At 36.6% G+C, this 14,031-nt stretch overlaps 2 protein-coding genes across 3 annotated transcripts in view; one reads left to right on the top strand and one right to left on the bottom strand.

Moving 5' to 3' along the window:
- The first annotated feature begins 161 nt into the window (after nt 1–161).
- LOC137956577 (uncharacterized) lies at nt 162–2,691 on the top strand. The gene is made up of 4 exons (XM_068804120.1): nt 162–209; nt 411–978; nt 1,511–1,775; nt 2,291–2,691. The coding sequence occupies exons 2-4, from the start codon at nt 726–728 to the stop codon at nt 2,523–2,525; spliced, it is 753 nt and encodes a 250-aa protein (XP_068660221.1). The 5' UTR covers nt 162–209; nt 411–725; the 3' UTR covers nt 2,526–2,691.
- Nucleotides 2,692–3,214: 523 nt separating this feature from the next.
- Nucleotides 3,215–14,031, bottom strand: part of LOC137955446 (pyrroline-5-carboxylate reductase) — a 32,834-nt gene continuing 22,017 nt past the window's right edge. Inside the window, exons 5-7 of one of the 2 annotated variants that reach the window (XM_068802388.1) lie at nt 10,020–10,140; nt 9,627–9,732; nt 3,215–3,711 (exon numbers count right to left, since the gene is read on the bottom strand). In XM_068802388.1, the coding sequence (XP_068658489.1) occupies nt 3,517–3,711; nt 9,627–9,732; nt 10,020–10,140 (422 nt within the window). In that variant the 3' untranslated portion in view covers nt 3,215–3,516. Of the gene's footprint in view, nt 3,712–3,801; nt 4,174–9,626; nt 9,733–10,019; nt 10,141–14,031 lie in introns of those variants that run through there. The other variant, XM_068802389.1, reaches the window with a different exon arrangement.

Here is a 14,031-nt window from a genome sequence, read left to right as displayed (position 1 = left end):
TGGAGAATCATTCCTGCAGCTCTGGTTTAGCCGTGCGCCGGAGTAAAGAGAATAATAAAGCGGATGAGGTAGTGGCGCTTGAGTAAGATGCAAATGCTGCTCTCTCTCCCTCCACGGAGAGTGCGACAAAAGTGCGGACAACTGACATCAACTGCCAGAAACGGAAACTGAGCTCAAGATACGGAGGAGAATGCAATACGATGATGAAGGTCTGAAAAATTTAACTAATTCGAAAATCGAAAATCAATCGTATGGGCATCAACATGCTATTCGATATGTATTGTATGAGTAACAATACAAATCTTAACTCCTTTGTCTTCATATGTTGCAATATACTTATGAAACTATAATCAAACTTGAGTCTAGAAAACAAAGCTACATAATTTCTCCATTTTTTTCTCATTTAACAGGGATTAAGTAAGAAGTCTAGGATTTACAAATTCTCGAACTTTAATCGATTTTGTACAAGTGAGAAAAACTAAGGGAGAGACCCCGGAGGAATGCGACAAACACGAGAGGGCAGGCAGGATATGCCTGTAATTTCGCCATTTCCTGGGGTTGAAACTGCAACATCCTAGTGAAGATGAATGCGGAGTTTCGGCGCTGTGCCTGATATTATTCCCAAACCCTAATCCCCAGCCAGGAGCTCAACGATGTCCGTGATTCTCTCCAGCGTCCTATATAAATCCTAGAATTCAAATCATAATTTCCCCATCTTCTTCATAATGGACAATTCTCCCGTGGCTCAGTCGTCCGAGGATTTCTCTGTTTTAGTTTTGGCATCTGATCTCGGTGTCGACGGTAGATCCTTGCTACAAGCAGCTGATCAGCGTGAAGTATGGCACGATTGCCCTTCCACTTTCCTGCCCGATGACGGTGAAGATTTCTCCGATTTGGATGCCCTTCAACTCCTGCGTGTTGAAGGCTCAGATAAATCTGGCAACAGAATACTTCGCGTTGTTGGGAAGTATTTCCCAGGTATGGAAAGCTCCAGCTCTTGTTTCAACTCGTTAGGCTTTTTATTGTTACGTACTGTGCTGTGCTGCTCTTTTGTTAGTTGATCGGTTGCTTTTAGCGCCCACGAGTTGCTTAGACTCTCGATTATTTCTGGAATGCTTCGACTCTTGATAAGTTCTGGAATTTGATTTGCCCTATCACTTCAATAGTTATTTCGGTCTCTTGTTTACTCTTTAACCTGCTTTTTAAATTATATCTGCTTTTTTTTGTCGGATTCAGTTTGTACTGGGTCTTCCTAGATGTGAATTTTCCTTGATAGTTAAGATTCTTGATTGAGGATCATAATACAGAATTTTTTTTGTTAATTCCTGTTAATTTCTAAACACTACGCATCATTGAATCGCATAAGTTTGTTTACTTTGCTGGATTATAGATTTTACCTGATAGCTGGACCACAATCTTCCTGCCAGTTATATCCCTTGCCTATCAGCTTATCTTTCCCATAGTTGGCTTCAAATTATTCTTACTTACTATGTTGTTTTACTATTTTCAGCTCCAGTTGTTAGTGGAGAACGGCTGAGAAAATACACTTTCCGCAAGATATTCAATGAACTTCCTGAAGGTCCATTCTGCATTGTTTACATGCACAGTACTGTGCAGAGGGAAGATAACTCACCTGGATTGTCCATCTTAAGGTGGATTTATGAAGAACTTCCATCTGATTACAAGGAGAGGCTTCGTGTTCTATACTTTGTGCACCCTGGAATCCGATCAAGATTTGTTTTTGCTACTCTAGGTCGCTTCTTCCTAAGTGGAGGGTTAGTATTTACTTCAAAAAGTTAAGTCATTGAGACCATGTTACTGGTTTGTTAAAAAAAAGCAAAGCCTACTTTAGTCAAAAGTCCTGTAAATACTTATATTTTTTCGGCCTACCTATTATACTTCCATTGTCAGCATTAGCATAGTTGTTATCCAGGCCTGCCGCTTGGTTTGCTACATCCCTCAAATTTCTCTCTCCAGTACACAATGGCTCATTCTGGATCAAAAAAAAGGGGGGGAAGGGGTACTCAGTGACTCAATCAGTAAGGTAGAATGACAGATAAAATGGTGAAGTGAGGTCAGACTTTTTGGCTGATCCAAAATAGCATAATTAAGGACCACTGATATCATTTCTGGAGAGCAAAGGTTATTCATTTCTACTGTAAACTTACAGTACCTTTCTATTTAAGATTGGGGAGTGGGTCTTTGCTTCAAGAAACCTCAGGTTGTTTTGTTGCAGTCCCTTGGAACAATATGTCCTTGTTAATGCTCATTGGTTGCTCTCTGTTTGCAGGCTATACTGGAAAATCAAGTACATAAGCAGATTGCAATACCTTTGGGATGATATTAAAAAAGGAGAGGTTGAGATTCCTGATTTTGTGAAAAGTCATGATGACATTCTTGAGCACAGGCCCCTGACTGATTATGGTATAGAACCAGATCCCCTCCATGCAAATGAGATTCCAACAATGGGGTGGTATTCCCTTGGAAGGAATGATGAAAAATTGGCGTATCACTCGTACACATGATGATAGCTATCACTTGATGCAGATATTACTTTAACCTGTACATATTATAGGTAAATGCTTTGTTTTGTTGCAGAGCCTGGAGACTAGAACCAGTTATATTTATCCATAGATATGAATTGTGGAAACATTAAATCTCTTTAAACATTAGCAGAAATGCTTTACTGCACCAGGCTTTCTGCCTCCCTTGATATGTATGAAGATTTTTGTGGGGTTTTACTAAAAATAAATTTGCAGTTTGGTGCACAGAGAAAAAGGAGATCCTATAATGTTCAATCCTTGGGTTATAATTGCAAATTTGAATACTTGAGAGACTTTTCGAACGGTTTTACCTCTTCTGTCTGTTTGATTATATTTGAGTTGAGTATTCAAATGCTGGGGAGTGTTTAAATGGCTCTAACAATGTTAGAATACTCAAATACTCGCTTTTTAAGTGAATGGATTATTAGAATACTCATGGTACTTATTCAAATAGTCTGGTTTGTTATTATGAAAATTTGGTAGAACGAAGATCTTCAGACCAATCAAAATTAAGAAACTCTTACATGCACAGTAAGGAGTAGCAGCAGTGGGCAGTAAAGAAGAGAAGAGAAGAAAATCAAGATATCTGGTGATGCCTGATGCTGTTTCCTGTAAATCTCCGGAAGCACTTACCCGTTTTGTCTTTGTTTTAAGAACAAAATTGACTCATTTAGGATAGTTTAGGCATCTTAATGTAGAATATACAAAAATGCATCATTTTCAGAGAGAATGAAATAAAATCAAAATTTGATGTGTAAGTTAACGATGGACAACTAGTTTGTGCACGAGCAAAAATACATGTCACGCACAACAACAACGAAAACGTTGAGAGTGGTTTAAAAAAAACACAAATGAATAAACTATATCTGCTGCAATGACCATGCTCAAAATGCAGATGAAGCACCAAAAGTAGCCAACCATCCCACTGCTTCAGTGAGAAAGTTCTGACTCATAGATTTTAACCATGAGAGCATCAAGACTTGCTGTTAGAAAGTTCTTGGCTACGATTGCTTGCAGCAATGACAGCATTTATTAGACTTGCTCGAAATGCACCCTTCTCCAGTTCCCGAATACCAGCAATGGTTGTTCCTGCAGGTGAAGTAACATCATCTTTAAGTTCACCTGGATGCTTTCCACTACTTCTAGCCATAGCTGCAGCACCTAAAACCTGTGGGACAAGGGAAAAAAAGAAATTTATAGATCCTTTATCTCCAGATATAGTAGCAACGAAGCAATCAAGCTAATGAAATCCGCCACATTCATCAACAAGCATGAATATCCTGCCCTGGTTATCTAGTGATGATGGAGGTTTGCAAGATCATCTTCAACCATCCCTTCTCTACTATTTCCACTGTTTTTTGCATTCTAACATGGTATCAAGAGTGAGACCTGAAATGGAGAGGAACAAGAGGAAGAAAAAGAAGAGAAAAAAGAAAAAAGAGAAGAAGAAGAAGAAGAAGGGAGAGACTGTTAGCCGAGGTGGTAATTTTTTTTTGTTTTTTTTTTTTTCTGAAATGTGTCACTTAACCTGTTTCTAATGAAAGGAGATTCGAAAAATTTTCTTTAGAATGGCATCGCCAGTCCTTTTCTCATTCGAGTTGGTTCCATGTTGAGTTCCAATTGCCAGTTCCTGCACAGACCAGTTCATTTGGTTCACTGTTTTGATTTCTGCTAAAAAAGTTCTATTTCTAGGCTGATTCTCATTACAGGAGGCATCATATGGGCTAATCTTCCTTACTAGATAGTTCTTCTCTTTGTTGACGGTTTCTAAGTAGGATTCTGGATCACTGGTCTGTAATTTTATTTTCCCTAACAAGGCTAAAGACAACACAGATACCTCTCTTCTTACTAGGGTGATTTCTTGCTTGGAATCCATTTCCAAGAAATCTTCTTCTGGAAATAGATTTCTTTTGTTTTAAGAAATAGATTTCTGACTGCATCAGAATTGACTTCCTATATCAGGTTTCCCATTAACTGCTTTCGTTGAAACAGTTTTCCTACAAACTGTCTACTTCCAACAGTTTCCTGAAACTTGTTTTCTACATTAGAGTTCCAGAATATTATTTTCCCTTGAAAGGACTATCATCAGGATCTTTCATTCAAGTAAAATTCTTCTCAGGAAAGTCCAGCAATGCTCAGAAAACTCCGAAATTCAAAAAATATCTCAGTAAAATGCTAAATTTGTTGAAATTCTTAGAAACTCAAAAAATCTGTAAAATTTTAAAATATATATTATGAATTGGAAGTCCTACAACATTCCAGAAAATCTCCAAATCCCAGAAATTTCAGAAATCCTCAGAAGCTTCTCAAATGTCTTAGAAAATTTTCTGAAACTCCAAGAAAATTTCGTAATTTGATAAATTCTAGGAAGTGCAATAAATTTCAAGAGAAACACAGAAAATTTATAAAAAAAATTTAGAAACTTGAGAATTTTTTTGAGTTTCCTCCCTTTTTTCCTCCATCAATTACACTTGTTCCGCCATGACTTACAAGATTGGTTCATCGATGACTTGAATCAATAAGGAAGTCTGCAGATCACTATCATCTCCTAGATCACAAATGAAATTATAAAAAAACAAAAAGAGTATGATTGAAATGGGGCTCTTTTCAATCTGGTGTTAGCAAAGGCTAGTGTTTCATTTTGGAACTCATTTATTTGTCAGTTCTAAAATAAGAATTACTCTTCCTTATTGTCCGGACTTTTTTGTTATTTTGTCTGATTCAAACTTTATCTTAGAAAAAAAATCCAGTTAAAATGCAATGTTCAGAAGATTAGAAGAGAAAAACAGAAAATAAAGAGACGAGAGGTAACAAAGAGTTGCTGCCTTAAGTGAGGGCTCAAAAAGTTGAGCTCTCCTCTTATATTATTCACTTAAGTGGCTTTAGTACAAATCAACAATACTATCCTTCATACAAAGCATACTAATAACTCCAAAAATGCATGTCAGAATGAGATGAAACTTGAAGCATAGGATCCTGAAATGTAGTCTAGCTTGCTGAAATCATATAAGACCCATATGAGAATGTCAAATAACCAAATTACCCCTATATCAATATTTTAACGCTCCCCTTCAAACTGGAGATAAATGTCAAACAATCCCAGTTTGTCACAAAACCCCAAATGTTCTCGCCCTCCAAGGGGTTTGGTAAACACATCTCCAAGTTGATCTGAGAGACTTCACATATGGAGTAATCACATTTCCTTAATAACATCTCCAGTACAATGAAACAAATAACATAGATTGCATTCTACAACTATTAGGCCTTGTTTGTGCAATGTTTCAGGAAAAGGTTGAAAAGTATTTCTAGCAAAAATATGTTTCCAATGACCATTAATGCCTCATGTTTCATGGAAACTCTTTTTTCCAGCTGAAAAATCTTACCAAGAAAATTTTGTGGTAAGGCAATGTTTGTTGAAACAAATTACTTTGTACAACTAGAAGGCCTTGTTGTAGTAATAAGTTCCTCCATCACGGTGTCCCAAGGATAAGTGCGACATCAGGCACAGACTCTCAAAGGGTAGTAATGGGTGATAAAATATAAGTCGAAACCAACCTCAAATGATTTCGAACAAATATAGTGATAATAATCGCTAAAGTGGGTAATGTCTGTCATTTACAAGGCCCCGATAAAAAACCGAAGGGTACCAATAAAAAAGTCTCAAAGGACTTAAAAACACCCATATATATAAAAGGGACCAACCAAAGTAATGTTCCAAAAGGGTTGGCCAAAGGGGTAAGTGAGAGTCAAATAAAGACGGTAGGAGAAAGGCTACCAAATAATAAGAGGGTAATGGGAATCAGAGGAAGATAAGATGTCGGGGCCACCATGTGCTTTATTTTCCTAAGTAATACAAATCTCCATCATATGAACCAATGAACAAATGCCGACAACAATCAGCAAATAACGAACCCAAGGCAAGCAACCAAGGAGTTCTTCTTCAGTAATAGTATCTCAGTCAAAGAGATACAATAGCAACAACAAAAATGGGCCAATGCCCCAAATTACATGTACCAAATGTGCAGTTATATAACAACAAAAAACTGGTAAATAATAAAATTCCTTAAAAGTAATAAGGACACATGAAATAATCTGCAACGAGTCCATCCTTGAATAAGAAAACAGTACACCAAGTAATAAGTTGACGGTAATCCAAGATAATAATCAAGCCAAAGTCAAGGATCTGAGTCAAGAGTGAGTGAGCCCGAGTTAAAAAACCGAGTTAATCCGAGTCGTGGGAGGAATCAGTAGAGTACACGGGACCCAAACTATTATAACGGAGGCAAAGAACAAGTCGGCCAAGTTAGGCTGATTCGAGTTCGAGTTGATCCGGTTAGGTACCGAGTTAGCCAGATCAGTAAGCCGAAGATACAACAGCAATTTTGAGATAAACTCAGATTTATGGGCTCAGAGTTTTGAGTTAACCCGGTCCGAGTTGGGCTGAGTCAAGTCCGAGTTGACTCGAGTTAACCCAAGCGGAACAAAAGTAGTATGGTAGCTCGTCTCTTCCCTTTAATCAAACTCTTGATTCTCTTTCTCCACACTCCGAATCAGAGTATCACAAACTAGTTAAAGCAAAACAACGGTGATAACTCGGCGGATTAAATTCAAATAGTCACCTCTCTCTCAGCTTCCTTCCTATTTCTGCAGCGGAGAAAGTGGTAACCGAGCAGTCGTCGAACCACGAACTTCCCAAAAAAAGCAGCGAGAATTCGAAGATTAACAATAGAGTATCTTTCCGGATTAACAGCAATATCGTTCTAGGAGAACAGCTGTTCCAGCCGCAACACTGTTGTCGTAGTGATATGATGATAATGACAATGGCTATAAGTAAAGAAATTGGTTGTAGAACCTTCCGTAGGGATGAACAAATTGAGAACAGGAACTCAAGATGTATGGAAGAATTGCACCAGATCGCCTTCTATAGCTCTTTTTTTTATAGAATGTATGAATTTTATAAAAGAAAAGGAGAGAAAATACAACCTAGAAGGTGGGGCCTCCCTCCACAATAAGGGTTTGGAGGGACGATCCCTGTTTACCATGTAAATCCACAAGGGGATTGGCAGATCTAGGTGCATGCACCCAAGTACAATTGAGGGAGGCCTTCTATAGCTCTGATACCATGTTAAAATGCAATACTAAGAAGATTGGAGGAGAAAAAGAGAAAATAAAGAGAGAGAGAGAGGGAGAGAAGCAACCTTTATTGCTACATTGAATGAGGGCTCAAACAGTCAAGCCCTCCTATATCTTTCACTTAAGTGACTATTGACAATATTACCCTTATTAGAAAGAATAACTCCTGAAACACATGTCAAAATGAAATGAAACTTGAAGCATTGGATCCTGATACATAGCTAGCTTGCCGAAATCATATAAGACCCATATGAGAATGTCAAACGACCAAACTACCCCTGTATCAGTATTTAAAAAAAAAAAAAAATCATTTTTAGCATTGATTGTACCAATCCCTTGTTTTGAGTTTTTTGGTTTGATCTCCTCATTGTAGGGTCTGTGGGGGTGATTCTTCCATGCTTGATAAGCTATATAAAACTGTTCCCATGTCTGACCTAAGTTGTCTACATAGTGATTATTATTTTTTTTTGTTTTGTTCGAAATCACATATTGTGACTTTGTTGATTTCAAATTTTGTTCTGTGTCACCCATTCGTTTCCACACCTAATCCTCTTTATTTCGTCGTGCCCTCTAGTAAATGGTTATGAGAGTCTCTCAATCTGTATCATTAGGTTTCTAACTGTTGGATGTTTCTCCAATTGGAAATAATGTTTCAATTTAGGAGGAGAATATGGAAGTTAAATGCTAAGTGCAGTTTAAAGCTTCATTTAATTGCTCATTTGCTTTTTCTTATTAGTGCAACCTAGGACTTTGTATTATTTACTCCCCAACTTGAGGGGGTTTTACGATACAAGGATGTTGGTGTTGATGAAGATTAGTGCAAAAATCTATTTGATAGTTTGCCAAAGTTCAAACAGTTGTATTAAGCCAAAAATCTTAGTGAAGAACTTTTCTTAGGAACCAAGGTGTAGAATAAAGTCATATCTACACAACATGCTTCATCAATGACAACTAGAAGGATTGTTTACCAGAGCTTCAATGTCAGTTGTCATCTGTATGCTTGGCATCTATGATCTACATGATCTACATGTACTAGCTTGAGGTGGCAGAGTCAGAGTACAACAACGAAGAAGAATCTTTGCAGGGCTCCTAATTGTTTCTCTATTAGAGTTTTATTCAATCTAGGAACTTGTAATATGCAACTATAAATAAAAGTGAGGGGTCGAACAAAATCTTTGACCATCCACTCTGTTTTTGCATTTAAACAGTAATTAGTTGGATGACCAAGCAGTCAACTCCTCCATGGAGTCTTGACTATATTTTTTATGAACTTTTAAATCTCTCTTCTTCTTGGAGGATTGATTGGAGGCATGTGCATTGATCTCTAGATAGCCTCTCAGATTTCATAGTGAAAGAGGAGGTCTCCAGAGAGCACCTAGTGGTTGGGAGCTCTCTCTGTCTACAGTTGGGATAAAGTGGAGGACCTAATGAAAGAGAGCACCTAAATGGAAAAAGCTCAACCATTTTTTTAAAAAGAATTACTATAATTGACTACATTCTTAATCTGGCCATTGACCTTGACGAAGTAAGGAGGAGAGCAAAAATCAACGAAAGTAAGGAAAGAGAAGATTGAAGAGAAAGGGAAAGATGAAGCCCCTCTTTCATTCTTTTAATTTTCTGGATCACTTATGATTGACACAAACACCCCTCAGTCAACTAACCAATTAAATCACAATGAAAAGATCAATATACCCCTGCAATACTAAATACATATTTTATGCCTATAACAGACCTAAATGTGGATTTCATCCTCAAAATTTACACAAGCACAATTAACATTCTAATCTTATCCAATGAAAACCAATATGTGAGGATCAAAGGATAGAAGACTCATGCATAAAAGGAAAATGGTAAAAAAATCCATGGTCAGGGGATATCACACCCAAAGTACGAGTACAGGATTATATTGTATAAAACTAATACTTGAAATTCTAGAAATATAGCACTCACAGTTTGTGATGCAAGAGCCAATGCTAGATCTCGGGGAAGACCTGCTGCCACACCACCATCGGCTAGAGCTTCAATTGCAAGATAGACATAAGCTGGTCCACTACCACTGGTATTCCATGGATGAAAATTCACATGCCAAATCCAAAAGAAAAATTATGTAAACGTATGTAGAAAGCAATTGCCAGCTTGTAAGACATGATAACTAAGAGAAGTCGATCTTCACGCCAAGAAAAGACATCTTCTTCACATGCTAGAAATTCAGTCATTTGTTATCATGGAGGAAAAAAGAATATTTAAGTATAAAGAGCATCAGATTTCATACATGCATTAACAGAGATTTATAAATCGTTGCTTTCAGATCTGCAGGAGAGTTCTCCCTGTAAAGCCACTCACCTTAAACCAGTTATTGCATCAAAGCATTTTTCATCTGCTTTCCATATCTTGCCAACTGCGCCAAATATATTAGCTATAGCTGTTTCATCGTCACTTGATGCAATTTCTCCCAGACTCATAACTAAACAAATGCAAATAAGTCAGAGACCAAAACATTCACATTCTGAAATTCTGAATCAGATAACACAAGGGAGAAAGGAGAACATGAGAGAGAGAGGAAGAGCTGCAGCCTCCAGCATTCATTGAGGGTCTGGAGTTCAAACCCTCCTTATTAACCCTCAAGTAAGTCATAATGTCTCAGAAGTACATAAATGCCCCTCTATACCCACTCACCATAACTTCCTAACTACAACTCAGAATTTAATTAAACATTAAACCATAAAACACAGAGACAAAACTTCTAACATCAAGAGACAATCTAACAAATGTGAAATGACCGAACTACCTTTTTTTTTCATATAATTCAGCGCTCTCCCTCAAGTTGGAGCATATATATCTCATGCCCCAGTAGTTTGTTACCAAAATTCCTAAATTCTCTTTTTCCAAAGCCTTAGTAAACATAGCACCAAGCTGATGTGTAGATTTAATACATGGAGTGACCACTGAACCACTTATTACAACATTATGAATAAAATGAAGATCCACCTCAACATGTTTAGTTCTTTCATTAAAGACCAAATTACGAGCAATGAAAATGCAACTTGATTGTCACAATGCACCACCATCGTACCCTTGGGAAGCTTAACTCTTGCAAAACTGATCAAATCCATACAAGTTCACTAATAGCATGAGTCATTGCCCAATATTTTGCTTCTGCCATAGATCGAGCAAAAAAAATTTGTTTTCTGCTCTTTTAGCTAATCAATTTTCCTTTAACAAATACATAGTACCCAGTGGTAGACTTTTTGTCCAACTTGGACACTGCAAAGTCAGCATTAGAGTACCCCTCAATCTGCAAATGACCATGTGGCTCATACAATAATTGTTGAATTTCCAGAAAAGAGAATTAATTCATTGATTTATTAATAACTGAGTACAATGAGGCTCTATTTATAATAGATGAAACAAGTAGAATTAAATTATAATTAAACTACTCATGTCCCAATGATAGCCAAAGTCTTTCTCCTAAAAATAAATCCTAAAATAATTAAACAACTGAATATAACACTTTTAAGAAAGATTTCATGTGAGATTTCATCCTATGAGACTCATGTAAGATTCCGCCATATTAGTTATTACTCTGTGAGACTTCTTTCTGCAAGAGTCATCTAAGACTCTTCCATACCTGCTCTTCAACATCCCCCAAGAGCTGAAGTTTATAACTTTAACTTGCTAGGAAAAAGATTTTTGGTCTTCAATCTTCTTTGGCTGAAAATTTTTTCATAGATGTAAAATCTTTATCTTTGTTCTCTCACCTTTACTTGATTATTTTAGTCACGTAAAATAAAATACCTCTCTCTCTCTCTGTCTCTCTCTCTCTCAAGCAAGCACATAAAGACCCAACTTGGACATAACAAATATGGGAGATGAAAATCATTGCTAGTCGTACTACAAAACTCCATAAACCAATCAAAACGGTCATAGTTTGAAAAACATTCCTCTCAATTTTAAAGGAGGTAGAAGGCCTAATTTTAGACATGAAAAAAAAAAGACTACTCACAATTTGAGGGTAGCTCAAAAAAAAAAAAAAAAAATCTCTTGGGTGAAGAATAAAAGAGTTTACTCAAGCTAAATGTTAGGAGCACTCCTATACTTTGTGAGTAGTAGGTCCATGCATTGCTCATAAGTGATGAAAAATGATAAATTGAAGAAATACTAGAGGAAAAAACAATGATATAAGCAATCATACTTTAACCAAAAGGAGGCGATTATGCGACATTCTACTTCAAACCGAGTTTCTAAAAAAATTATAACGACTTGCTTATCAAACAATGAGTTTGACCCTTTTTTTCTAGAAAATTCTAGCGGAAATTGTAACGGTAGAACAAACAAGGTTGGACCAAGTATGACTCCAAGGAAATTTCTAGAGGGTAAGTATAATTTGTGGAGATTACAATGCGAAAGATGTGCAACCGAAGTAGACAAACAACCTAATATTAGAGAGGAGACTGCGGGCCAAAATGCTTTGTGTAATCTTCCCTCAAAACCAAATTAATAGATGCCAACATGAAGTGCTTAAGTCTGACCAAAACTCTTTGGTTACATGGAAAATATGTCTAAAAATCTAGAGCTCTATGAGAAAAGGAAACTCATTTCACATCTGTGAAGTTGGGTCCACCCAAATTATCCACATGTAAGAGCCCAGATGGCCTACACATGAGGGGGAGTGTTAAGGAATAGTTCCACGTGGATTAGTGAGAACAAATATGTTAAGCTTATTAGTTGGGAAAGAGGTTTCCTAAGATGGCTAGTCATTTTGGGATGGGCCTTGGACCTAATTTCACAACGTCAATGAATGAAAAAGTAATAGGAGAAAAAAATAGGAAAAATGAGAGATTTTCGGCTAAAGTAACCTTTGCTACTTCAAATATAGACATTTCCTACAATATAGCTCAGAATCACAAATGGCTTGTTTCTAAATAAACTAGACTCAAATATCTTTCTTTAGGAACATAATTCTCCACATAAAGTCTTGTTATTTCTGGCATAAAATGCCTCAAAAAACGAAGAATTATGTTGTCACTCGAACCTTTCCTACTTCAAATGTGAATCTCTCTTTGTATAAAACCCTGATTGACAAAATTCCTTTTGCAATGGAAAATAGACTCAAAATTCTTTCTATCGATAAAAAAATTATAGTATGAAAACAATATTATGGAGGTACAGACATCAAGAGAGAAACGGGTACTGGGACTGGAAAATATCAATGAGGAAGAAAAAGAGGAAAATAAACCTAAACTAATATATATGACAGATAAAAAAAAGATCACATTATCTCTATGGATTGACCAAGTCAACTCACAGGACCTGCTCTAATACCATGTTGAATTTCTGGAAAAGAGAAATAATTCAATGACTTATTAATAACTGAGTACAATGAACTCTTATTTATAATAGAAGAAACAAGTAGAATCAAATTACAAATAAACTACCCATGCCCCAGTTACACCCAAAGTCTTAAGTCCTAAAGATAAGTCCTAGAATAATTAACAATTCAACATAAATAGAAGACTAAAATAACTAAAACACTTTTAACTAAGACATTCCTATGAGACTCCTGTAAGATTCCGCCATATTACTCTATGAGACTTCTTTCTGTGATAGTTATTAAGCCTTTTCTAGACTTGCTCTTCAACAATAATCTTTTACCAGTGCTCCCTATAGATATCTCTATACCCTATTGTAGCCTCTAGATGAATATTTCTTGGATGCTCCTTGAATTGACTAATTATACTTAGAATAAAAGAGATGTCAAGCCATGTAATAGTAGCATAAATAAGTTTGCCCACTAACCTTCTATACATAGTCTCATATCTGAGTTCAACACTATCATTTTCATGAAGATTATGGTTCACTTCCATAGGTGTCTCGACAAGCTTTGCTCCTAGTAGGCAATACTCTTGTATATCTATAACATACTTCATTTGCATCAAAACAATCCCTGTCTTACTTGTTATTACCTCAATCCCAATAAAATACATGTGGAACCTAACTCTTTAGTTTGGAAATGTTTTGCAAGATGTACTTAACCTCTTCGATACCTTTTCCAACACTTCCTGACAGCACTATGTCATCCACATACACAACAAGTACTATAACTCCAAAAGACCTCTTCAAAACGTAAGGGCAATGAGTAGTCATAATAGATTTTGTAAAACGTAAGGGCATAATCACTTTGCTTACCTTGTCAACCATACTCTAGAGCTTTGCTTGAGGCTATAAATGGCCTTGTTCAGCCTTCACACTTCCCCAATCTCCTCTTAAGCAACATACCCAAGAGGTTGCTCCATGTATACATCTTCGTCCAAATCCCCATACAAGAATGCATTTTTATTTTTTTATTAAAATAGAG

The sequence above is a fragment of the Aristolochia californica genome, unplaced genomic scaffold (genome assembly GCF_029961685.1).
Source record: "Aristolochia californica isolate CCGP_79_NKW_82.1479 unplaced genomic scaffold, dmAriCali1.0.hap1 SCAF_2, whole genome shotgun sequence".
In the NCBI taxonomy this organism is placed as follows: domain Eukaryota; kingdom Viridiplantae; phylum Streptophyta; class Magnoliopsida; order Piperales; family Aristolochiaceae; genus Aristolochia; species Aristolochia californica.
This window is presented reverse-complemented; position numbering and strand designations above follow the sequence as displayed.